At 39.8% G+C, this 27,497-nt stretch overlaps 1 protein-coding gene across 1 annotated transcript; it reads right to left on the bottom strand.

Moving 5' to 3' along the window:
* IPMK (inositol polyphosphate multikinase) lies at positions 1-27,497 on the bottom strand. The gene is made up of 6 exons (XM_032232106.1): positions 27,119-27,497; positions 17,984-18,069; positions 14,325-14,421; positions 11,399-11,571; positions 8,067-8,148; positions 1-5,039 (listed from the first exon to the last, which is right to left on the bottom strand). The coding sequence occupies exons 1-6, from the start codon at positions 27,321-27,323 to the stop codon at positions 4,441-4,443; spliced, it is 1,242 nt and encodes a 413-aa protein (XP_032087997.1). The 5' UTR covers positions 27,324-27,497; the 3' UTR covers positions 1-4,440.

The following is a 27,497-nucleotide window of genomic DNA, read 5'->3' as shown; positions in this document are numbered from 1 at the left end:
AGTTCCCACAATATTAAAGTGCTTATGTCACTTATATCATTCATGGTAAGATGTGCAATATCATCATATTTGGATGCTTTAATTCAATGTCAGTTCAGCCAGGATTTTCTATCCAGTGCCAATAGGTATTATGTTTCAAAAGCATACCACTTTTACAATGTGTAAAAATATATTTGTTCCCAATATCACTGTTGCTTTCTCTTTCCTGTTGCTAATTTATATATCAATATCTAACATAATGAACAATTTTAAATACAAAGAAGCCATTCCTACAAAAAGTAAGGACAAATAAATTATGTTTAAAAAAAAAGAGGCAGGATTAATATGACTTTTCATAGTATGGAAGTTTTAAATGTGCATAAACTCTTCAGTGAACCGTAATTCACAATTATAAGTGTGCAGTATGTAGCTTGTAGATATGTAATGGAGTAACATTTCAGTTGAAAGGCCCATCATTCTACAACTGAATGCAATGATTCGCTAGTAAAAACTGTTAGCACAGAAACAAGGAGAAAAAAAATGATATAAAGCTTCACAAGGGAGATGATTTGCAACAATTCCACTTTAAGGAAAAAAATTGTCTTCAATTCAGTGTGAATTACAAAACACTCTTGCTTACTTTAATCTACAAGTCAAACTTGTTTATGTTCAAACTGTTCACCAGGCATGATATAGAGGCTCCTCATTCAGTTATGTTCGTAAATCTAAAGGCCTATTCATACTCACAAAGATGGAAATCCCTCTTACCAAAAATTACAATCAACTCATTCTAATTAAGCATCGCCATAGGGTTCCATATGGTTGTGTATTAAGTTTCTGGTTTTGAAATATCCTGGTCAGGTATGAGGGAGATCCAGCTAAGAGAAGATGGGGAAATATGTCAATTCCACATCCCAGTTTCCCTTCTGTCAAATGTGCCACTCCCAAATTGCTATGGCCACAGATGTCATCGCCTCTGCTGGTACTGTAAACAGAGACCCCACACACAACATCCGCTGAGCCCTACAATTGGCAGGATGAAGAGTTTTAGTTCCTGAAGAGGCGGTTAATTTGTGGGTTTGTAAACACAATTCATAATCAAAGAAACAAAAACTTTTACCAGCAAAAATGGTTTTAGGATAAATATAAAGTATTATAACAGTGCTCCCTAACTATTGTGGGGTATTACTATATTCAAGCTTTTAATTTAAAGCATTCCATTCTGTCACCCTGGATGCTGTATAAATGTAACTTAAATGGTACCAAACATGAAGCAGAAGGCACTCAGTAGGGGATGTTATTGCAAATAATGTTAATTCAAAAATAATTTGGATAAAAGGGAATGACTATTTATACAAGCTGCGGTCCTTTAAAAAGGTAATATAAACCACTCGAAAATGGTTTACACGAAAGACTAGTGGTTGTGCCCTTTTCACTTTCTAAAGTATCCGATGTCTTTTTTTTCCTTCAAAACTTGGGCAGTCCTTTCCACTCCGATAAAGAGCACATATTTTTATATAAACTTTAATTCTACTATTTCAGACAGGGGCTTAAATATTATAATGACTGCTGCATATTTCAGGGGATTTACTTTCAGATATGCATGGAGTCAAGACTATAATCTACCAAGTCTTGGATTAGGTGCACATTAACAGAAAATAGTCCCTTCCTAAAATGTAATCATCTATTAGGGGATGGTAACATAAGCAGAAAGCTCTGTTTTCCTGTATAACAAAAATAATTCCCATCTCAATATATGCCCTTCATGTGAAACATGATTTATACACAACTGCATAATTCTGCAAAATTAGTTAGGTAAAATAGTTTTTAACATTTCATAACACCGTAGTTTTAAATAGATCTATGCAACAAGAAGCAAAACATCCAGAATACCAGGGATGAAACTGTTTGGTATAAAAAAAAAAAATAGAATTAAAATTCTTATATTACTTTTTCATATAATATATTTTAAGGGAGCATCTTCATAATCTCATTGGAAGCAATGTTTAAGATTCTGCATTAGTGATAAGGATAAGCTTGTCAAAGTCAGGAGTGTTTGGGACAGCTACAAAGTAGTTGTCATTAGTTGTTATTTATATCTATTCCTAAGGAGTTTAGAAATCTTCCTTCCAAAAAAATGTAACTTAATTTGAACACAGTTTAGGTCAGATACTAAAATACTCCTTGCTCTATTTACACATTTAAATCCGAAGCTCAACATTACAAACTCTTAACATGCAGGCTCTCAAATTTACTTCAATTAGAAGCAAGCAATTAAATGGATAAGACTGAGATAACTCCTCCATAATGTGACTACAAAAGATTCCATCTGTATCCTCTATACATAGAGTTGTAACATACGGAATAAGCTGTAGGATTAGGACAGAAAATGAAATATAAAGGTCAGTTTTATATTTATATATTCAAGGGACATCACACTATAGGATTTCTTAAGTACAGCAAATGGAATTAGCCAGTAAGGTCTAGAAAACCAAACTATTCTAGATAAGGTTTTTGATTTGGTTGCATATGAAAATTGCAAAATGTTTATTTCACAATTAGTAGACAATAAAAGTAACTGGAATATGATTTTCATTAGAAAAAAAAATGAGGGGTTACTTGGATAATTGTAACCAACTCTCCCTAGCTTCCAATTTAAAGCAGTTTACTTTTCAAAAGAAATCATATTTACATTAAATATATTTGTAATGACTCAATTACAAAACTTGAAAATTAGATGTTTAGTGTTTACTATTCCAGAACCTTAAACTATTAGTGAAAGAATAATTATACTACAAATACTATGAAGCACAGAGGTTATTGCCTGAAAGATGTAAAATTATATATTCTTACTGGCCTACAATAAAAACATTCCCAGTCTGCACTAGGTATACATATGTAGACAAATTAACTGATAGCCGTTAATGAGAAACTGCAACAGAATAACCTACCAATGATCAAGGAAACTGATTCGGACAATTCCGCATAGCAATGATTTTTCAACAATATGGCTTAAATTACTGACAGAAGACCAAATTCTTGTGATCACTCTTAAATTAATATTAACTTTGAATATCTGATATGATTAAGGCTTTCTTTATATAACCTATAACAAAACTACTTAATAGAGATTTATATAACACATTTGGAATATAAAATATAAATGTAAAATTAAACTGCTGCTATTTACCATCTACTATCCACCAGTTTAAAACTGAATTCATATCGCACAAAGTTCTATGGAACTGAAGGAAATAAATGTAAGGACATTTTTTTACGAATTCCTCCTCTTCTCTACAATCCCCAGCATCACTTTCCATACTGTTTAGGAAGGAAATAGGGGAAAGAGTTAAGTGAAAATCACTATTCTGCTATCCTTTCCTCCAAAAAAGCTTTTTATAATATTCTTCTTTCTTCTACAAAGCAAATCCAATCATTCCATTTGCAAATCCAAACCTGTATAATGAATACCAAATTATTTAAAAAGTAACTTCAGACACTTAGCACCCCCTTTCCAATAACAAAAACTACTTCTGATTAGCGATTTCATTATTCATTTCTAATAGAACCTCCAAAACGCAAGCTTTTCTTTCTATGGCTCATTTCTATTTCACAAATTTAGAGGGGAAATATTACATATTACATGGTAAGAATATTCGACCATGAAAAGATTAACACCTTTACCCAAGTTTAATAATGCAGAACATGATTATCTCTCATTTAAAAAAATCTGTTAAGCTAGAATAGATTTTAAATATGTACTACTTAAAAATATTATTAGCTCCAGTTTTAAAAATATATCAAATACTCAAGAATAATACAGTAAACTCTTAGTTTAATGGACTTCTTTTAGATGGACTTTTGAAATAATGGTCTAATTTTTAGTTCAGACTCCAATGCAGGGGTTTTCTGCTTTGTTTTTGTTTTGTTTTGTTGTCAAATGAAGGATGTCTCTGCTAATTATTTTACTGCAAATAATGTCATTTGTCACATATGTAATTATGCAAACAATGTAAATTCACAAAAGTGATATAAATTTAGATTTAATGGATACCAGCCTCATCTTAAATGCTCTATTAAATTCTGATTTTAGTATTCTCTGATGATTTTCCTGTATTCCATGAGAGATATGGCTCAACATTATGGCTGCATGACAGGTTTTCAATTAAAATATGTAAGAATGTAAAACAAGTCATTCCAACCAATGCAAGATATATCCAATAACAGATAGGCTTTGTTTGTTAATTGTAAATTCCTATAACTACCAGTTAAATCTCATTAGCTTTTTTCTTTTTACTAACTACAGAATAATTTTCCTGAGTAACATTATAAAATACCTGGTAATTCTACCAAAAGTATAAAGACAAGAAAATGTAGAACAATATAAACCAAGGATCACAAGTGCAGAAATGTTGTTGCTTTTCATTATATTTGGCCCTCAATAAAAATTACTGCAAAAATTTAGGTTTCTAAAATATTCTGGAGGACAGCAATTAAGTTTTTCAGCCCATAGATGTAGCCCTCATCTCGTGCATTGCTAGGGAACACATGAGCAAAATCTATCATCCGGACTTCAACTTCTCCATTTCCTAGAAGAGATGTGGGCATTTGGCTGAAAACTTTTTCCAGCTGAGGTATAACATTTCCGTTCAAATGTTTTTGTGAAAAGCAAGAACTGCGCTTCCATAGATGGTCTCTTAACAAAAACTGATTCTGGTGCCTGTTGTGAAAAGTATACCGGTTAGAAAAATCTTTGCCATCTGAAGTCTCCACCTCCCCTGTTTCTGAGGCATGGATGATATGAATATTGTTGTTGCATTCCAATGTGTTATCTGTACTATCACTTGGCACTTGGTCCTCGGCTCCTTTGTTCTTCTCAACCAAACAGCCATCATTTAAGCAAGGAGACCAACCATCATAGACAAATAGTAAAGAACTTGCATAAAAGTTAAGCTGCTTCTGGTTCTCAAACCAATGCAAGATTTCTTTAACCTTTTGAATGCTAACAGCTATGGCATCTTTTCTCAGGGTGAATCCATTATGGAAAAATCGAGCCACACCTACAAAGCAAACAAACAAACAAATTAGCAGACAAATATCTTAATCTAAGAGAATTCAGGATTAAATCGGCACTTCAGCAATTTGCATTACTGCCCTAAACTTGCACGCTTAATTTTGAATATATATCTATATATACATACTTCTGGTCAAAGGAATTAGTGAACTCTTTAAAATTACCTACAACCTTGTAGCTTTGTGTCCAGAAAGGTGATCTTATTTTCGTAGAGAAACAAAATTTGGGGTAAATATTATTATATAATCTTACTGAATAGATTGAACTAATGTTCACCTCACTGCTTGAAAAAATGTGCGAAGCTTTAGACTGAGCAACCAGTGGCAGTTCCTTTAGCAGCAATATTGCAAAATGTTTCTTGTATGTACTCATCAACTTCACACAGTGTTTTAAAGATACTACTTGGTCCTCATTCCTCCTTACAGAACTATTTTAATTTATTGGCGTGTTGGGGTAGAACATCAGTATGATGGAAGCCATGCAAATTTCAGGGAAACTTCAATCCAAAGGATAAGTGTTGCGGCAGAGAAGAATATCTTTCTGGAGCCCCAATAGGTGACACTGATTATTGAAAGGACCCACTTCTTGACATGTATAAGATGGGTAGAAACCATGGAGATAGGCAGTCCCTCAGGTAAACTAGCCCTGTCATGTAGGGCTTTCTCTTTCTTCTTCTATATATATAAAAATGGCTGTGTATGTTCCAGCGTAACTCTGAAACACCTAGAGCAATTTCAACCAGACTTGGTACACAGATGACTTACTCTCTGGAGACAAATACTGTTAGGGGTAAACACCCCTAACACCCCTCTGGGTGTGTGTTCTGTTAAGATACAGCCTGTTGTGCCATACTGGCTTCTACTGCACAGCGCAGTGGAGTTGCCATGGTAACTCCTACGGTTTCACAGTACTCCACAAGGGGGCTCCCTCTGGTAAGGGGGAAAATCCAACGTTAGAAATTATGTTTGGCCTGGACATTTTCCCCTTATAAATACCCGGGCAACGCCGGCTAGTAGGAAATAAACAGAACCTTGAATCATACTCAGAAGCAGAGAGGAAACCAGTGCAACTCAGGTTTCACCAGGGGTGGGTTCTGCCTTCTGTTACTGCCTATTGGCTAAGGGACATGATGGAACTGGTTCGGAGGTGTGTCAGGCGGAGTTACTACCTACTCGGCTGAACCGGTCCGAACTGGTAGGAACCCACCTCTGGGTGTCACCAAGGCATGCCCTGCATTGCCTGCACTGCTGTGTTCTGGACCAACTGAAGCTTCCAAGTGATCTTAAAGCCACTTGAAAATGGTCTCTCATAAAGTACATTGCAAAAACCTTCAGGTAACTAGAGCATGAGGTCTAAAAGAGGAAAACCTTTATTGGAATTCAACGTGTTTTTTTTCTCCAAACATACATTTCCCTTCATTTTATCTGCCTATAGTGCAGTCTCTGAGACATTCAGGGGGTCTTCAAAAAAATTGAAATGAATAGCAATGTTTTCTGAAGAGGAGAAGATTCCAAATACTACTTTTTCTATGTGTCTTCCTTATAATGCAAATTATTGTAGACCTCATTCTTGAGATGATTTCTGTTGGGCAATCATTCCTGGCAGAGTAAAATGGTACTGTACTTCTCAATTTATATACTGTCAATCTGACTAGAACACTCTCTCTCTCTCTCTCTCTCTCTCTCTCTCTCTCTCTCTCTCTCTCTCTCTCTCTCACACACACACACACACACACACACACACACACACACACACACACACACAATCTGTTTGGACCTGTCATGCAGCAAAGAGATTCAGTAGCTGCATGACAGATCAGGGGGGCGGGGGGTAGAGGAAGAAAAGAGGACCACTCTCCTCATCACCAAACTTTTCTCAAGATGCTAGATCTTCACTTTCTCTCTGGGAAAAGCTATTGGCATCGTTGGGATCTTGGCTGGTGGAAGAAGTGCAAGATGGAAAGGAAATGCAGGAGCCCCAGGTCAGGAGTCTCCCTGCAGCCTGGCACCTGCTTTTGCCTTGAGACTAAGGAAGTGGGGTTGTCAAGAGGGCTGTGAACAAGCCCGGTTGTTCAAGGAGGCAGCCTTGCCGGGGTGTTTTCTTTGGGCTTCCTTTTTGCCCCTCAGGTGCCACCGTTAATCCAAATGGAAGGGATCCCCATCCCTTCTCGCCCAATCGGCCGTCCTGGTCGAGCGCAGCGGCAGCCGTTCAGCAGCCCCCACGTGTCTTTCCTTCCTCACTGAAGAGAAGAAGTGAACCAACTGCCACTCCTTGGACCAAGCGGCTCCACATTGTCACCGGTCAGAGGGGAAAAAATAAAGCGCGGAGATATATGTTTAGTCATGCCCTGCCATGGGAGGGGGTAGAGAAAAGCGGATTTGAAATCGATAAAATCCTTATCCTTTAGGAAGATCGAGCCCCCACACATCACATTTCTGCTCTCCCCCCAAAAAACAGAATGCAGAGTGCTCCTGGGGGCTGGGGAGGGCAAAACCTTTTTTAAAAAAAATTACCCCTTCAAAATCTTGGTGCATCTTATACTCCGGTGCATCTTATACTCTGAAAAATATGGTAGATGTTTTGCAACTAAGAATAAGTAACTGGACCAAAGTCACCTAAACTATAACTTCTATGCCTAATGGATGACTAAAACATAGGCCTCTCCAATCCAATCCCAGCACCTTAAGTGCTATACCACACTTTTCTCAACATATTAATGCTCAGTTTTTTACTCATTGTTAACAGTAAGAGATTTGTGTATAAAACAGCTTTATCCCTTCTATAAATCTGGAATATGTCTCCCACTATATTTTACAACAGCACCAACTTTAATAAAAAAACCATGCTACTTCTTTGTCTCATTTGGCATTATTAAAGTCCATTTTTTCTATTAATAACTATTTTCTTAATTACCAAGCACACATGGTTCAGAGCCCATAACACAAACTCTAGCCTGTCTGTTCCTTTTTTTTAAAGCCATATGTATAATACAGTGCTTTTATACAAAGATTACCATCTTTTATAGTTTCCTTTGTTAATCCTCTTCCATAGTGCTGGTTCTGTGTCTCATAGCTGCCAGTATGTACATGATAAACCTTTAAAAAAGAAAAGAGAAACGTCTGGTTTATATCTTGAACTCTTTTTTCCATTTTAATTCCAGTGAAATATTACACTTTCATTAAGACATTTCACTTCAGATCACAGAAGCCTGAAAGAATTAGACAAGTCAGACCTAGTTAGATTTTTGTAAAACACATGGATAGGTATTTTTTGAAAAAGTACCATAATTCTTTATTTACAGAAGAATCCAAGAAACAAACAAATAAATAAATGCAAATGAAATATTTTGTGTACAATATTGAAGAATTGTCAGACATATTCTTTCAAATCAGTTGTTCTATGAACATTGATAGCTTTGTTTTATTGGGAATCTAAATTAACTAAAAATCATAACAAAACAAAATTTGATTCAGAGAACAATATGAATACTTGGTACATTCAAATTTCCAGAAACTAAACAAAAAATAGAAACATATATAACATATGCAGTAGCATTTTTTAGGAAAAAAAATCTAGAAAACATCTAAAAAGAAAATCTAGAAATTTCCTGCTTAAACTCTGTGCTTTTATAAAATGCATTTTCATAATTAATTAAACAGCAAAATGCATTTAAATAAACAGCAAAACAATCACAAAATTATATATTTAAGGTCTTGTCGTGTACCTGTAGATGTGTATAGAACTCTATTCAACAGTTTCAATAAAAGGTAACTATCCTTCTTTATAACTGTCCATACACAAATAGTCCCTGTTTAATGACCATTCACAGTTACAACACTGTTTTCACATTTAGATCCTTTGCAGGTCTGTAAAGCAAAGGAAAACTGAAGTACCGTACGATCGTAAGCACCGTTGTGTTTTTACTTTGCAGCCACTTTGCTTAACGACCGAGTTGCTGGTTACAATTGTGGTAGCTAAACAAGGATTGTTTGTACAAGCCGATGTGTAAGAACAACTACAAAAGTAACATTATGTTTTCAATCAGCTAAGTGGAGTCACAAATTTATCATTTCAATGTTGAAAGTCAAGTAGCAAAGAGGAGGATATGGAGAATTCCACATAGATTTGAGGCAATAAGTAGTTTTTAAAAATTCCAAAACGTATTTCTATAATGAAGTTGTAAGTAAAGCTCTTCAGCTAACAATAATGTTGCTGCTGTAGACACCTTGAAGGTGCATGAAATGATAACAAGCAAATATAAATCCCTCTCAAAGTATGTCTTGTGTCTGTAACGTAAGGGAACCTATGGATTTTAATCATACAAAGTCTGACGGATTTCAGCGGGGACAAACGCATTTATTCTTCCATAGTGGAGAAACAAAGTAGTTTATTTTCTGGGTGATACAGTAGTACCTTTACAGTATTCCACTCAAATAATTGAAAGGGAACCACAAAGGTTCTAGAATGGCTGCAAAATGGAGGTAGGATGTTGTGGCCTCTCGGTCGCCGGCCCCGCCAACAATCAAATCAGATGAGGAGGAGACATGGGAGTCAAGGTCAGCATTAAGGCAACCTGAGAGTCCCGAGGGGGAAGAGGGAGTGGAGGTGGCAGAGAGAGACAGAGAGACAGAGGAGGAGCCTGAGCCTTCTGTCAGCCCTCAGTTGGAGAGTCAGCAGCCCCCAGGTCTGAAGGTGGTTGATGAAGAAGAGGAGGAACCGCTAGGTCCAGTGCCTGAAACATGGATGCACAGAAGGCAGAGGAGAGGAGAGCAGTGGAAATCCGTGGGCAGATCCTTAGGAAGAAACAGCCACTGCTGCTAGCGAAGCCCCACCCTAGCTCTGTGCGTGGCACGACAAAACCGCGCTCGACTAAGCCGCGCCCGATTAAACCGCGTCGATGACGTCATCAACAGGGCGACAACAGCAAGCGCGGAGAAAGAAGGGCACTTTAAATAGCGCTTTGAAAGCAAGCCGATTCAACTTAAGGTAAGGGTTAGGTTTAGGGTTAGCTTTAGGGTTAGGTTTAGGGTTAGGTTAAGGGTTAGGGTTAGGTTTAGGTTTAGGGTTAGGTTAAGGGTTAGGGTTAGGTTAAGGGTTAGGGTTAGGGTTAGGGTTAGGGTTAGGTTAAGGGTTAGGGTTAGGGTTAGGGTTAGGGTTAGGGTTAGGTTAAGGGTTAGGTTTAGGGTTAGGTTTAGGATTAGGTTTAGGGGGGTTAGGTTTAGGGGTTAATTTTAGGTTTAGCGTTTACAGCGTGCTTCTGTCTCCGCGCTGTTGTCGCGCTGTTGATGATGTCAGCTACGCGGTTTCGTCGAGCGCGGTTTAGTCGAACGCGGTTTTGTGGTGGAACCAGCTCTGCGGATAAAAGGCGAAGGGTAGAGATGAATAGATGTGGCAGACAACTATTCATCTTCGAGCCGGATGGAGTTGTTAGCCTGGGTTGAGAAAGAAACTTTTTGGCAGGGCTGCTGGCACTCCTAATAAAGGAATCTTTGAGTTAACCTCAGAGGGTTTGTGGTGTTTGGAGAGCTGGGTCAGAACAAAAGATCTTTGGGTTCGAAGCTTCGTTTCTCCATCCTACCAGAAGAATGCAGTACACCTTCAAACATGGAAGGGAACTACTCCGGCGGGTTGTAGAAAAGGAGATGGAATATTTGGGATCAGAGCTACATTCCTGCAGCACTTCAGAGAAGTTTCCTTCTCCCCCCCCCCCCCCCCCACCAGTAGACAGTGGGAAAGTCCTTCATTGGCTGCAGAAATAAAGCTCCAGCCACAAAGATCCCAGCTCTGTTCCTGCAGCTGCCGGAGCAGTTCTCTTCCACATATAGAGGGAAGATTAACCTCTATATGGGAGGAAGGAGAAATATGCCTGCCTGCACTTGGGTGAGGCAAATCTCAGCTCCGCTGCAGGTGGCAACAGCTTGCAACTTCCTCTGCCGGCTTCCCCATTAACTTTCTCGGGAAGCCAGCAGAGAAAATTGCACACAGCAATAACATGACTGTGTGGGGCGCTGGTCGTGAGTGCAAACAGGTTGTCAAGATCACAATCACATGACCAGAAAGGGGCAATGTGGCGTTTTATGATAGCCAGAAATCTTTACAGGCTGTAAAGCACTCTTACGAGGCTGCAGTAACTGAGGTCGTTAAATGCTTGGTCGTAACTTGAGGACTACCTGTAATGATGAAAACAGGAAACGTTTCCTGCTATTTGCAAGCTGTTATGTAGGTAAGAAAAATATATGAACTTCAAACCAATCCTTAATTCTCTTCACAAAGAAAAAAAGATGATCATCTGGAGTGAGCCTATATTGCACACATCCCTAATTAAAATCCAAAAGACAGCCTTACCCTCATGCCAAGCACCAAAAACCCAATCTCCTCCATCAGTGGATATTTGCTGATTTGCTGCTTTATCTTCTCTTCTGAAGCATATGGATCATAGCTTTTCTGGCCTATTTTTACGTCCATTATGCATGGCTTCTTAAACCTGTGTGTCACATCTTCCAGTTTCAGGTACAAATCTGTAAACAATTAAGGATACCTCAGCTTTGTCAGTATCTGAAAAAAAATCTATTATACCAGAATTCCTCCTCTCGCTCTTCATCTTGATGATGTCTGGATGGGCGGGGGGGGGAGGGAGCTGGAACCTGTTCTAAACGGCACTGTAGATTTGTGGAACCTCTTCTATAGAAGAGGTTAGAACTGGCAGGAACCCACCCCTGCTTCACATCCTTACTTTAATCGGGATAAGTGGTGGGTTTCAAAAATTGTTGAAACCTACTCTGTGGGTGTGGCCTCCTTTGTGGGAGTGGCTCTGCCACCCATGTGACCGGATGGGAGTGGCTTGCCACCCATGTGACTGGCTATGAAATTATGAATTAGTACTTAGGTCGGTCCAAGTAGCTATTCAGAAACTCTGGCATTGAAACATGCAAGTCTTAAAGCTGTCAAGTTACAAGATCCTTATAGCTATAAGATCCTTGCCAGTGGAGGGTTTCAAAAAATTTTGGAACCTCTTCTGTAGGTGTGGCCTGCTTTCCGGGTCCACTGGTGGAACCCCTTCTAACCGGTTCAATCAATATCTTGGAAAGGAAGGCCAAAAGCCCAATATTTCTCCAGTTCATGAATGAAAACTGTTCATGTTAACTGTCAATCATACTCCATTTCTCTTATCAATTTTAGCCTTAGTTAACTCTAGCCGTAGTTTCTCTCAACCAAAATTCACAACCAATTTCAAAGCTTGCTTAACATTAACCACAGCTAATAGCACCGCAAATATTATATTTAAAAATGATTAAAATGGTTTGAGAAACAAGAGAAATTATTTCCTAACAGAAATTCTCTTCTGAGCAAGGTGAGCAGGGCTTCTGGCTTTACAATCATGCTGAGAAATGGATTCATGAGCCTGGGATTTCATTTACCCAATCTTCCCCTCACAGAATGATAGGGCCCTTGGAGGTCCAAGAGCCAAGGTGGCGCAGTGGTTAGAGTGCTGTACTGCAGCCACTTCAGCTGACTGTTATCTGCAGTTCGGCGGTTCAAATCTCACCGGCTCAAGGTTGACTCAGCCTTCCATCCTTCCGAGGTGGGTGAAACGAGGACCCAGACTGTGGGTGCAATATGCTGACTCTGTAAACCGCTTAGAGAGGGCTGAAAGCCCTATGAAGCGGTATATAAGTCTAACTGCTATTGCTATTCTCATCCAACCCCCTACCTAAAGCAGGAGTCCCTATACAATCCCTGTCCAATGGTTATCCAATCTTTTCTTGAAATCCTCCAGTAATGGAGAATTCACAATTCAGAGAGGCTATTGATAAATTGTTTTCACTGTTTGGAAATTACTCTTTATTTACAGGTTGTCTCTCCCTCTAACAAGCTTCCCCCCTTTCTTCTTGTCCTGCCTTCAAGTGCTTGGAGAATAAATTAACCGTGGCACGACAAAACCGCACTCGACTAAAGCGCGCTCGATTAAACCGCGTTGCTGACGTCATCAACAGGGCGACAACAGCGAGCGCGGAGAAAGAAGGGCGCTTTAAATAGCGCTTTGAAAGCAAGCCGATTCAAGTTAAGGTAAGGGTTAGGTTTAGGGTTAGGTTTAGGTTAAGGGTTAGGGTTAGGGTTAGGTTAAGGGTTAGGTTTAGCGTTAGGTTTAGCATTAGGTTTAGGGTTAGGTTTAGGGTTAGGTTTAGGATTAGGTTTAGGGGGGTGAGGTTTAGGGGTTAATTTTAGGTTTAGCGTTTACAGCGTGCTTTTTTCTCCACGCTGTTGTCACGCTGTGATGACGTCAGCTACGCGGTTTCGTCGAGCGCCCTTTAGTCGAACGCGGTTTTGTGGTGTAACCTAAATTAACACCCTCTTCCTTATGACAGTCTTTAAGTATTGAAAGACTGCTATCATGTCTCCCCTAAGCCGTCTCTTCATTAGCTAAACTACTGTATTTTTCAGATTAGAAGACGCACTGGAGTATAAAACGCACCAAGATTTTGAAGAGGCAAATTAAAAAAAAAAGTTTTTGCACTCTGCAGACCTCCAAAAAAGTCCTCTTTTTCGCAAAAGGCTTGTAGAGTGCTTCTGGGGGGTGCCCCCCCCCCCAAAATGAGCAAAAACAGCCAGTTTTTCACGAAAATGAGCCCATTTTTTTTTTCAAAAAAAGAGCATGAATAGCCTTTATGAGGCTTATAGAGTGCTCCGGGGGGGGGGGGAGGCAAAAACGAGCAAAAACTGGCCTGTTTTTTTTCACAAAAGGGGCACAAATAGCCTTTAGGAGGCTTATAGAGTGCTCCTGGGGGCTGGGGGGGGGGCAAAATTGAGCAAAAAACAGGTCATTTTTCGCTCATTTCTGCCCTCCCTAGCCCCCAGGAGCACTCAATAAGCCTCCTAAAATTTCTTCATTTTGGTGAAGCGGGCAGGGTTTCAGGAGGCAAAAAATGCTATATTCAGTGTATGACACACCCAGATTTTCAGCCTCTTTTTTGAGAGAAAAAGGTGTGTCTTATACTCCAAAAAATACAGTAGTTCCTTTAGCTGTTCATTGTATCATTTAGTCTTGACACCCCTTATCGCCTTTGCTGTTCTTCTCTGCACTCTTTCTAGGTCTTCAGCATCTTTTTTGAATCGTGGTGACCGGAAATTGACGTAATTAAGTACATTAGCTCTGAGATATTCTTTTCATTAAGTTCTATATGACAACATTTAATGTATAATATTCTTAGGAAACCCTCCACCGAAATTTCCATCTAATTCATGCCTAGCTCACTGAATATAGCAATAGTACCATTAAGTGCAGTAGGCAATGACCAGGTTCCATAATATTTTGGCAAGTATTTTTGTAACTCAAGAAACACAGAGTCTTCACATCCATCAGCAAATACCTGAAATAAAAGAAATGTTAGTGAAATACATTGGACACGGTAATAACTTATCTACTTCTCTGCTATGATAGCAACTTTGGAAATTTAAACCTTACCTTACATAAATATCAAATTTATAGCAATAAAAATGAGGGTAACCTCCAGTGTGAATAGTAGAGCTATAGAGAATCAGTGAGTTGCTAACCTTCCTATTCCTATCAAAAATACAGGTTTTATATTTTATTATATTAAAAAATAATAGTTTTTGTCACAGTTTAGAGCACCCAATTTCCTAGGGCAGTGGTTCTCAATCTTTTCTTCACCTCAGATCCCCTTTAAATGTTTTGACACCAAGACTTAACTGAAAATTTAAATCATAACATTCTTCAAGTCTTTGTGGACCCTTCTTGAAGACATTGTGGCCAGTGGTGGATTTCAATTTATTTTACTACCGGTTTGCTCGTGCGTGATGCTTCTGCACAGAAACGTCCGGGTGGGTGGGCGGAGCCTCCCACCGCCACCACCACTACCGGTTCACCTGATCTGGGGCGAACCAGCAGAAACCCACCTCTGATTGTGGCCCCCAGGGATCAGCGGACCACAGGTTGATAACCATTCCCTAAAGGATTTCTGAAATATAATTAACCAAAATAGTTTAAATAGCTTTATGGGCTCCTTACAACTGGCTGGAGGTAAGGACAAATAAAGTATGGGGACCCACTAAGTATTAAATGCAACAAAAATGAGGAAAATGTTTAGTCGAGTCCGTAAACATTTTTATTTGTATAAACTCCTAAAAAATTACATTCCATTGCAATAACCATATAACCTTGGAAAGCTATCTGAAAAGTACTGAACAAAAATTCTTTTCAGTTCTTTTGATAGAAAATGTAACTAATCAGACGACAAAAAAGATGACAGAATATAGGTTGGCTTACAGTTTCTTATATAAATTAAGATATAGAGATGAAGTTTGTTAGCAAGTTAATTTTAGAACCCTAATAGTTAAAGTTTTAGACTTCTTATAACATAATTATTTTATTCATTTCAAAATCATTTCCTCTCCAAACTCTCAATTTGCAGAAGTAAATTGAGAATCAAATTATTTTACTACAGAAATTGCAGATTCTAATCAGCATGCCTAGAAAATAATCTTTGTTACATGAAAATAATTCTAAATGGGTCAGCTGCAGCCTGATTTTGGTTTGAAAAGGGAATTGAATCATGAACTGGTTTGAAAAGGGAACTGAATGTTTCAGAGCAAGTTGTTCAAGAACGTCTACAGTAATTAACTGTTTACAGGTTTTTTCTAAGTTCATGCTACTGTTATACTAGGTAATTCCAGTGGGAGACACATGATGTACTCTCTCCAACTTGGCAAGGATTTTACATTCTTTTTTTCTTTAAAAAAAAAGTCATTTTTAAATATGATTTGTGGGTGGAAGAGAGAATCGAACAATTTCAAGGACACCTGCTTACAGTCTCCCTGATTTTATGATTTTGGAACAATAAGGGTAAAGTAAAGGTTCCCCTCGCACATATGTGCTAGTCAATCCTGACTCTAGGGGGCAGTGCTCATCTCTGGTTTAAAGCGAAAGAGCCAGCGCTATCCGAAGATGTCTCCGTGGTCATGTGGCCTGTATGACTATATGCTGAAGGCACATGGAACGTTGTTACTTTCTCATCAAAGTTGGTCCCTATTTTTCTACTTGCATTTTTACATGCTTTCAAACTGGTAGGTTGGCAGAAGCTGGGACAAGTAACGGGAGCTCACTCCATTATGTGGCACTAGGGATTCGAACCGGCGAACTGCCGACCTTTCTGATCGACAATCTTTGTGTCTTAGCCACTGCGTCCCTTTTGGGGCAATAACTGAACATAAATATTTAACTAAAATTAAACTAGCCTCTACCACAGTTTCACCTTCATCTTATGTTCAAATGTCTAAATCTGTGATGGCAAACTTATGGCACGCTTGCCACAGATGGCACATGGAGCCATATCTGAGGGGACACGAGGCGTTGCCCTGTGTCAGCTCCAGCGTGCATGCACATGCTGGCCAGCTAATTTTCGGGCTTCTGGAGGGCAGTTTTCACCCTCCCCAGATTTCAGGAAAGCCTCCAGAGCCTCTGGATGGCAAAAAATAGGCCCAACGGAAGTTTAGAAATGAACTTCCAAAGGGCCCAGTGGGCCGTATTTCACTCTCCCCAGGCTCCTGAAAGCCTTCTGAAGCCTGGGGAGGACGAAAAACAGACCTACCGGGCCCACCGGAAGTCTGAAAACGGGCTGTTTCCGGTCTCTGGAGGGCCGGGGGGGGGGCATTTTCGCCCTCCACAGGCTTCAAAAAAGCCATGCGCGCATGCATGGGGGCAGTGGGTGGGGTCACCCGCACATGCACAGTTGAGCACAACGGGGAGGGGGCATTTAATTACAGGTGTGGACACATGCACGCACACTTTTGGCACCCAAGGTAAAAAAGGTTAGCCATCACTGGTCTAAATATACTTTTTAAAATTTTATTATAAAAGGATATAAACACTATAAATAACTGCAACAACAAAATCATGATTAAATTATAGTGATGAATAATTGCTATGTAAACATATGAGACAGCCATGAACACTTCTGACAATGTTTAATTTTCTGAAATGTGATTGATCATTCATATTATTGATAATATTTTTTTTCTTTCCGGAATGTAAGCTTGACAGATACATAATAGGTTCTGTAAATAGCTTTCAACAACTAAATTTGATTATTTTTAAATGTCACATATTGGTTCAACTCTGACACACATGGAAATTATAACTATAATTTATATGTGTAATTAATATAAAATCTTGTTAAGCCAATATAAATACTTGTCTAAATAAAGGAGGCTTATCTATGCTTTCTAAACAGAAGCACTAGATCAGACAAAGCACAATTTTACGGATGATAAATGATTTCCTATATTAAATTAGTTTTGATTTAATTATTGTCTTTATTAATAGTCCTATGGTTGATTTTTGTATTATTGTGAGCTATATTCTGAGTTTTCTCAGAAGGAAAAGTAGTAAAAAAATAATGCCATAATCTCTAAATAAGAAAAATAATAGAGGAAAATGTCAAGAAGTTGTTTCAAAACTTTTAATGATACACAGAAGTCTTTACTGTCCCAAGATGGTACATAAATTCCATAACCATCTGATTAGATGGTATTCTAATCAGCCTTGAAAAATGTCCTTAAGTACATCAGGAATGGAGACATACAACAGTTAAAAAGGCCAAAAAGTTAAAGCTTTCAGAACCATTATACCAGTGTTTCTCAACCTTGGCCACTTGAAGATGTCTGGACTTCAACTCCCAGAATTCCCCAGTCAGCTTTCGCTTTCGCTGGCTGGGGAATTCTGGGAGTTGAAGTCCAGACATCTTCAAGTAGCCAAGGTTGAGAAACACTGGATTATACAATTTATAAAAACGGAAAGCAGCACAAAAATAAAATGCAAGGCATGTTTACAGCGACAGTACACAAAATGGGTTGTTTGATTCTACAAAAAAGTTGTAATTGCTTCCAGTTGTTTTAGGAAATGAATTATTTTACCTTATTGTAGAAGTCTAGTTCTCTGGGTCCTCGAGGAGGTGGCTGCAATTGTTTGAGGACAGTGCCATCTGGATGCTGCAATATGCCTGAGACAAACGAAACGAAACCCCAATATGCTCATGATCTTCAAACGACGATATCATTTCAGTTTTACTTCATAATGAACAGAAATTCAAACACAGAAGAACATTTCTAACATAAAATCTAATGTAGAATAATTTCTAATTATTTATTTGAAATAAATAAAGCAAGGAAGGACTTGTGAATTTTAATAGGAATTGGTTTTTCCCCAGCATAGTGAATAAATGTTTTCCGAGGCTATCCAAAATGCTCAGAAGAAAGGCAAAGGGAGAGAGAGAAGTCATCATTACACTTATGATAGAAGCATTTAGTCTAGTAGTCACTCCATGGACAAAATAAACCTGTCACATACTGAGTAAAATAATGCTTTTGAACTAATTCCTTTCTTATATTTAACAAACTGCCTTAGTTCTGGAGTTTCACTTCACTGAGAGTTAGTGAACGATAATATTGTCAAGATGCAATTCTTGCAAGAATTGGAGGGAATGTAAGAGTAGGAGAGAGGGGAGATAAGGGAGGATGAGGGGAAGGGTAAAGGGGAGGAAGGGGAAGGAGAGAAGGGAAAGGAGAGGAGGAAGGAAGGAAGGAGAGAAGAAAGAGAAGAAAGGGGGGAAGGAAGGAGGGAAGGAAGGAGGGAGGGACGCAAGGAGGGAAGGAGGGAGGGAAGGAAGGAGAGAAGGAGAGAAGGAGGGAAGGAAGGGGAGGAGAGAAGAAAGGAGAGAAGGAAGGAGGGAATGTAGGAGAGAAGAAAGGGGGAAGGAAGGAGGAAAGGAAGGGGGAAAGGAAGGAGAGGAGGAGAGGAGGGAAGGAAGGAGGGAAGAAGGAGGGAAGGAGGAGGGAAGGAGAGAAGGAGAGAAGAAAGGGGGGAGGGAAGGGGGAAGGAGGGAGGGAAGGAAGGAGGGACGGAGAGAAGAAGAAGTAGGAATGTTGTAAGATAAGATGGAGTTATGGGATGGTAAGAAAGCAATTTCAAGTATATTGTCAACTGTAGGGGGGAAAATTGTTATAAATACATATTATTAATAACAGTTATGAGAGCATAAAATTGTGAATGTATATATGAAATTAATAAAATTTTCTAAAAAAAAAGATGCAATTCTGCTACATAAAAACAAAAGGAAGCAGTTTCTCATTATTTTCAACTTGATTAGAGACACACGCCAGATCTAGTTACAAACTGCAGATCTAAGTTTCTGCTGAAACTTAATATAACTTACAGAAGTTAACTGTAATCCATGTGCTTAGCATCACAAGAATATGGCAATTTTGCAACCTAAATTATTGGTTATATTCAACCTTCTTGGAAAAGTTGTTGAAAAGAGGTTTGGCTTACAGTTCCAGAGGCCCTGGAACAAATTAATTATCCGGAACCACTCAAGCCTGAATCCAGATCTGGTAGAGCAAGGCTGTCAAACCCGCGGCCCACGCCTGGTTTAGCAAAGGGGGGGGGGGGAAGTCTTGATACGTTATGTGACACTGCCGTGACGACGCAAGTTTGACACCCCTGCGGTATAGCAATGAAACAGCATTGACTGCACTTGTGGATGATCTCTGATAAGTGGGGAGGGGGAGATAGTAGAATCATCCCAGAGCTTCCTTAACTTCTCAGGGCTTTCAATTGTGGTAACCTGGATTTGTTTAGGGGATTGGGAATGGAAGGCACAATAGTGCAGTGGTCTTCCTCATTTTTCAAGGCCAATTCATCAGTGTTGAGGGAGGAAGAGAGAGAGAGAGAGAGAGAGAGAGAGAGATTGAGTCTAAGGCCCCTTTCTACTTCTACATGCAGCCAACTGAGTGAGGTTATTCATCAACATGAATATAAAGTATCATCAATATGCTGATGATACCCAGCTATGCAATTCTATCCTAGACTGACCAAGTGATGTCACTAAGATTCTTTCTCCAAAAAAAAAAAGAGAGAGAGAGAGGAATAGGTCTAGAAACTCTGGCTATGGGTGTGGGAGTACTTCAGCTCAAGCCAGGCAAGACTAACTAGCTGTGGGTTTTTTGAGCACCCCCCCCCTCCCTATTTCAGAGATAGGTCATCTTTCATTCTGGGTGAGGCTCTACTTCCCAAGTTGGTGAAAGGTTGTATTACAAGCATTACATAAGCTAGATCAGGGCTGTCAAACTACTGGCGGACGGGCTGGAAGCGTCACATGCTAGCCATCGCCCATGTCCGGTTTAGCAAAGGGGAAAAAAATCCCGATGTCACGTGGCACCGCCATGACGATGTGAGTTGGACACCCCTGACCTAGATCTATGCATAGCCCAATGGGTCCCTTAGTTAGGGACACTTTGATTCACAGCAATCTACAGTACTACTATAGCAGGGATGGGTTTCAACCGGTTCGCGGCGGTCCCCACGAACCGGTTGGTCGGCGAACCCGGAAGTAACTTCTGGGAACGGCGAAGGGCCCGCCCGCCCGCCCGCGCTCCTTACCCGGTTTTGACGAGTTCTGCGCTTCCACGCATGCGCAAGATGCATACAACTCCTGCACGATCTTCCAGGAGCAGCTGGAGCATCGCACAGACACTAGTACGCATGCGTGCACTGCGCGCGTGCACGAGGATGCCGCCGGCCCCGTTCCAACCGAATCGGTTGGAACGGGGGCGAGAAACCCACCCCTGTACTATAGGCTGTACTCTGTAGACTGTATTACTTCATCCTAGTTTCTGATTGGAACTCTTGGCTCCTGCCTCACACTGAGAAATTTCCTAAGTGGCAGCCTCAGCATTTGAATCTTGAAATGCTGGTGGAATTGATGTGGGTCTTTGTATCCAAGGTGAGGGACATTTAATCAGCATACTTCAAAAAAGAATGTGTGATGCATATTCCTTCATTTCCATACATCTTACATCTGTAATGTAGCTTTCAAGTCCACTACCACTTCCTTTCTTCTCTACCTGTCTCTTCTATTATCAATGTTTTGTCAAAGAGACAGCATGTTAGCAGGCTACAGAAAAAATAAATTATGAATATTTTAGTAACCAAATAGTAATCCTAAACGTAACCCGTAGCCATTATGGCATTTAAAATTTCATAGATTAGAACTCTACTACCCCAAATATTGTGAACACTAGGTATTAGAAATCCTATTTATTGCAAACAATTTGCCAGGCACAAGAAGCAACACAATGAGCTGATCAGAGTAATATTTTTATTACTTGCTCACCTGTACACAGGAATCTAAAGCACACACTACATACATAGCTACTTGATGAATATTGAAAAAAGTTTTAAGGAGACTCTCCCTTCAGCCACTTCCTCCCCACCAGTGATTCAAGGTTAGTCAGCAGTTTCACTACACAACTCAGCACCAGATCCTACCACACAATTGCGTATAATATGCATCTGGATAAACCTAACTGAAACCATATTCTTCTTTAGAAAAAATAACAATGATCTTGCATCATGTGTATGCCTTCAAGTCTGTCTTGCTTCCTGATGACTATATGGAAAAGTCCGTGCAATTTTTTGGCTGTATTTTCAAAAACAGTTTACATTGCCTTCTTCCTAGGGCTAAGAGAGGCTGAGCGTCTCAAAGCCTCCCATTTGGTTTCCATCTAAGGCAGCACTAAAATCCAGGTTTTCCTACCACTAGTCCAAATACCTTAATCATTAACCGAAATTAGCTCTTTAATTTTTACACCCATAGTTAAAAAATAACCAACACTCCTATTTTAATATATGTATCATGATTATTAAAATTACTCTTTGGACTCTACGACTAAAGAAAGCATAATAAAAATTAAGTTTTGCAGGTATAGCTGAACTTTGTAACAATAATGTCAAAGCACTAGTGAGCTGTGGTATTTTTTCAATTTATAATTGTTGTGGTACTTTTAAATATTAACATTTATTCTCATAACTTTATTTTAAAAGATGTATACACAATTGTTTAACATTATCATAGAACTAGGATAATTCTGCTTTTTCCAGTTCTCGAGGAGATGGGGAAAACCATGCAGAGCATCAGGCCCATCTGTAACCAAGAAATGTTTTCCACCTATCACTTTGGCATCTTAGAATTAAGAATCTATTCTCTGTGCATTTTTAATCCTATCATCATAATCTTGAATGCCATAATTTTTAAAGTTTTTAAAAACCAAGCTGCTAAAATAGTTTAATTCTACAATCAAAACTATACAAACTGGCTTTCATAGCACCCCGAATATAAACTTATTGTTGTTAGTTGCGAAGTCGTGTCCGACCCATCGCGACTCCAGGGACAATGTTCCTCCAGGCCTTTCTGTCCTCTACCATCCCCTGGAGTCCATTTAAGCTCACGCCGACTGCTTCAGTGACCCCCATCCAGCCACCTCATTCTCTGTTGTCCCCTTCTTCTTTTGCCCTCCATCTTTCCCAGCATTAGACTCTTCTCCAGTGAGTCCTTCCTTCTCATTAGGTAGCCAAAGTATTTGAGTTTCATCTTCAGGATCTGGCCTTCTCAAGACCAGTCAGGGTTGATCTCCTCTAGGACTGACCAGTTTGATCGCCTTGTAGTCGAAGGGACTTGCAGGAGTCTTCTCCAGTAATAAACTTATTACTCATGGTTTATAGTACCTACAGCCACACAATCCTGGCTGATTTCAAAAAGCCAAGAAAGTTAACATGTGAGAGATCAACAGAAACAACAGAGCTGCAGGTTACACTAGAAGAAAAACATATTCTAAAAAAGCAATGATAGAACCCCTTTATACGGTTTCTACCATAAAATCTCTAGCAAATGAAGTCAACATGAAGGAGATTTTTACTCTTAAACAGGCAGATAATTTAAACACACATTCTGTTGGACAAAATACTGAGTCCAATCTACGAGGACGAACCTAAACAGGAGTAAGGAACATTTTTTCTGAGACTGCAGCTAATAAAAAGTTTTTATTTCAAATGGTGACATTAGCTAATTAAAGTTCTTTCTAAATTGTTGCTTTACAGTGTTCCATCTGAGACACTGAAAAGCAGGCTAGGAAAAATGGGCAAAGCAAAAATTACGGCTTGAGAAATTCTTCTAAATGGGTATTCTTTCATTTGTTGTTTTATGAGAACATTTACAATAAACCCTTTTGAAGTTCACTGACTGAAAAACAACTAAGACTGTCTCTTTAATAGCTCATTATTTTCTTCTTCCCACTCCCTGCTTTCATTCTTCCTCTTGGTCACTCCCACCCATGTCAAATGTATATAAAACAGAAAGCACCCAGATAAAAACAAACCAACATGGTTGAGTTACACACATGAATACAGATCCTTTAAAAAAAAGCACTTTACTTATCCTACATTTTTCAGCTTCTTACAGAAACCTACAAGAGAGACATTTCCTAACCAAATAACTAATTTTACAATTTCTCCTGGAGAATTAGTAGCATTACTTTTGAAGCCATGTTAAAAATATTGTGGGGAACAGAGAAATAAGTAAATTTCCTGCCATTTAGACCAAGCATAGGTTTCCCAACATACATAGTATGTAAGTCATATAAGATGAGGGATTAAACTGTTTCTTGGGAAACAATCTATTATATCCATTAATAAATATTAAACATGTAAATATATCTACCATAAACTATCATGTTATATTATAAATAACACGATAAAACTGATAAAAGGCTAGAAGCAAAGAGCCAGGTTTACATGAATTTCAGATCTTTTAACTTTTCAATTACTTTTCTTCATACATTTTGCTAAAACAATTACTGTAAGTGATAAATTTCATGGGTTTGGTATTGGGTTCATGCAAAAACTCAGTAAAATAGGTCTGTCTGAGAATAGAAAAACAGTCACCTTACCCTACTAAAAAATCAGAAAAAGTGAGTACCCTTTCTAACTAACAAAGGTTATTAAAAGGAAAAAGCTTTTATGCACTTTAGATGCACAGAGTAGCTAAACTGAAGGATTAAAACTGGGATTGGAGAAAGAAAGGAGAAGACAGGCTAGTCATGTAGATGCAGGTTACATGTGAGTCAGATTACAAGCCCTTATGCTGGCATCAAGGAAGTGATGCAGTCTGCATACAGGTGAAGGTCTGAGGTTGATAGAATGGAATGGAAGTTGTTGAAATCAAGGGAATTTGATGAGACATTCATCAAATACAAAGTACAAGTACTTCTACCTGTTCTATATATACCTGTCCAAGTTGATGGTGGGGTAGAAATTATTGAACCCACAGTGGAATTTAATAAAACATTCATCAAATACAGAATATAAATATAGGTAGTTCTCGACTTACAACAGATTGTTCAGTGACTGTTCAAAGTTACAAGGAAAAAAAATGGTTTGTGACTATTTTTCACACTTACAACCATTGCAGCATCTCTATGGCTACATGATCAAAATTCAGACACTTGGCAACTGGTTCATATTTATGACAGCTGCAATTGTCCCAAGGGCCATGCAATCACCTTTTGCGACCTTCTGAAAAGCAAAGTCAACAGGGAAGCCATATTCACTTAAACAGCATTAGTTACTTAAGTGATCCACTTAACAACCATAGCAAATCAGGTGGTAAAATGGGGCAAAACTCACATAACTGTCTCATTTAGTAAAAGAAATGTCGAACTCCATTGTGGTCATAAGTTGAGGACTAAAGGCATTTGTAACCCGCTGGCATCTACATAAACAATCTGCCTTTCTTTTTTTTCCTTTTCACCCTCATCCCAACTTAAACCCTACATCCATTTAGCCACACTATGCATCCGAGGAAGTGAGCTAAAATAAAATGTGTCAGAGAAGCTGTTATGGGGCTCCTCCCGATCAATGGTAAAAACAAGGAAATTCAAGTGGAAGTCCCTATTCAACCACCTTGCTCGCCTCACAAAACTCAAGTCTCTTTCTTGACTATGGAGATTCTCAGTCATCCAGGTCATGGTTGTCCCAACTTTTTTTTTCAAGAGGCAACTGGACTTTCTGTTTTTTCTTTGAAGACATTTCGCTTCTCGTCCAAGAAGCTTCTTCAAGTCTGGGGGAACCCACCCTCCCGTCAGAGCTGAAGAAGTTTCTTGGATGAGAAATGAAACAACTTCAAAGAAAAACCAGAAAGTCCAGTTGCCTCTTGAAAGAAAACCTTTGGGATAATAAGCCTTTCTTTCTTGGATGACTGAGACACAAAACCCACGAAAATCACTCCCTTGTTATTTCCTTGCTCTTATTGCCTATAACTATGTTGCTTGTATCTTTCCATTTATATTGTTTTTATTTGTTTCCTAGTATGATTTGATAGCTTATTAGTAACCTTGACTATTACTGTTGCATCTTTTTATTCTTGATGAATGTATTTTATTCTCCTTAGGTACACTGAGAGCATATCATCAAAGACAAATTTCTTGTGCGTCCAATCACATTTGGCCAATAAAGAATTCTATTCTATTTTATTCACAGCTCCAGCAGGATTGTCTAGGACACAAAAGGAAGTCCATCACCTCAGGCTGCCCTGAGCTGTTTAGTGACAGCAAAATAGCAATGCAAGCGGTGCCATAAAAAACTGGTTTGTTGGATCCCACCCAGCCCTCTGGGGCAGTTATTCCCACATCCACCCGGTCCTTATCCACCACCTCACCCCGATAAAACCCGCACTGCATGTCGGACACTAATACAATTGAGCGAGTTCTGAGACATTTCACGGGAAGAGTCCTCCACTCCACTGCTCGCAACAAAATGCCTTATGCCATCAGGCTTGAAATTTTGGGTTTAGACAACTTAGAACTTTGCCGCCTTCGATCCAACCTAAGCGTAGTACATAAAATTATCTGCTACAATGTCCTACCTGTCAATGACTACTTCAGCTTCAACCGCAACAATACAAGAGCACACAATAGATACAAACTCAAGGTAAACCGCTCCAAACTCGACTGCAGAAAATAGGACTTCAGCAACAGAGGGGTCAATGCCTGGAATGCGTTACCTGATTCTGTGGTTTCTTCCCCAAACCCCCACAACTTTAACCTCAGACCAGTGGTTCCCAACGTGAGGCCCATGCCCCACAATTTGATTTTTAATGGGGGCAATTTGGCAACTTGTTTAAACCAAGTTAATGGCCTTTTAGGCTTCCTCTGTGTGAGTAGAGTTCACTTTTTGAGTAAAGTAAGAATTATATATGTGTGTGGATGGGTGCATCAAGATTTTAGAGATGCTTAGGTGGGGCATGGCCAAAAAAAGGTTGGGAAGCACTGTCTTAGGCTGTCTACCGTTAACTTCACCCCATTCCTAAGAGATTTGTAAGGGGCATGCATAAGCACACCAACGTGCCTCCCATCCCTGTCCTACTGTCCCCATTTATTCGTATCCATTTCATGTATTCATAATCTTGTATGTACTTATGGCTATCATTTATACATGCTTGACAAAACAAAAATAAAATAAACCTTGCAGCCCTCATCGGATACTAAAACGGTGAAAGAGGAGAGAAACAGATGAGCTGGTTGGGAAACCGAGAATTCTCTTGACAGATTTGTTAGGGAAAACAACTCAGTTCACAATGTCCAGGTCAGCTGTCAGAACTCCCTTTTCATCCAAATATACCCCCTTCCATAGAATTATTATAAAACGGAGAGCCTTGAAGGAAGGAAGGAAGCTGAAATGCAAAGGGAAAAAAAGCATTTGGAAAGGACATTACACACATTCTTTGAAAACACCCTTTGGTCTACGCTGGGAAGAATCTCTTTCTTCTGTCTTCAAATGCCAGATTCTATTCTCTGTTTTCAACTTCTTTAGGAGAGTATCAATAATAAGCATAGGAATAATGGCTATAAAATTAACTGCCCAGCAACCCTTGCAATATAATTGCAGGAGGCCGGGGTGGGGTGGGGGGGGGGAGTTACACCCCCCCGAGACCCCCAGACCGCCACCCCGCCCGCCTGCCGACAGGCACACAGCCGCCCCCTGGGCTTGACTAGGCGGCTCAGTGGCTGAGCTTGTCGATCAGGAAGGTCGGCAGTTCGGCGGTTCGAATCTCTAATACAGGTCTCTTGCCTGAGCAGGGGGTCGGACTAGATGACCTCCGAGGTCCCTTCCAACTCTGGGACTGTTAAACTTTCGCCTCTCCTCCTCCTGCCACTCACCGCCCTTATCCTTGCCAAACATGTGCCCGGCCACTTGGTGGGAAAGCGGCACGCAGCCGTCGAAGAGCCGCGCCGTCGCTTCCACCTCTCCCCCGTTGGCCGCCGCTGCCGCCGCTGCTGCTGCCCCCGCCGGCGCCGAGCCGGGAAGTCCTTCTAAGCGCTCGGCCTCCCGGTTCTCCGCCCGGCTCGCCGGTTCGGTGGCCATGTCCTTTTTAAAGAGCCGCGAGGGTTACGCCTTCCGCTTCAACCTCAAGGCCCGCCGTCGCCCCGTCCGTCCGTTTGTGGAGCCGGCCAGGCCCGCGGCTCCATAGCGCGTCCGCCTTCGTCTCTCTCCCTGAGGGAGCTAAGGGCTCCTCGGCTCGGCCAGGCAAAGACTACC

Source organism: Thamnophis elegans, chromosome 15, assembly GCF_009769535.1.
Source record: "Thamnophis elegans isolate rThaEle1 chromosome 15, rThaEle1.pri, whole genome shotgun sequence".
Classification (NCBI taxonomy): domain Eukaryota; kingdom Metazoa; phylum Chordata; class Lepidosauria; order Squamata; family Colubridae; genus Thamnophis; species Thamnophis elegans.
This window is presented reverse-complemented; position numbering and strand designations above follow the sequence as displayed.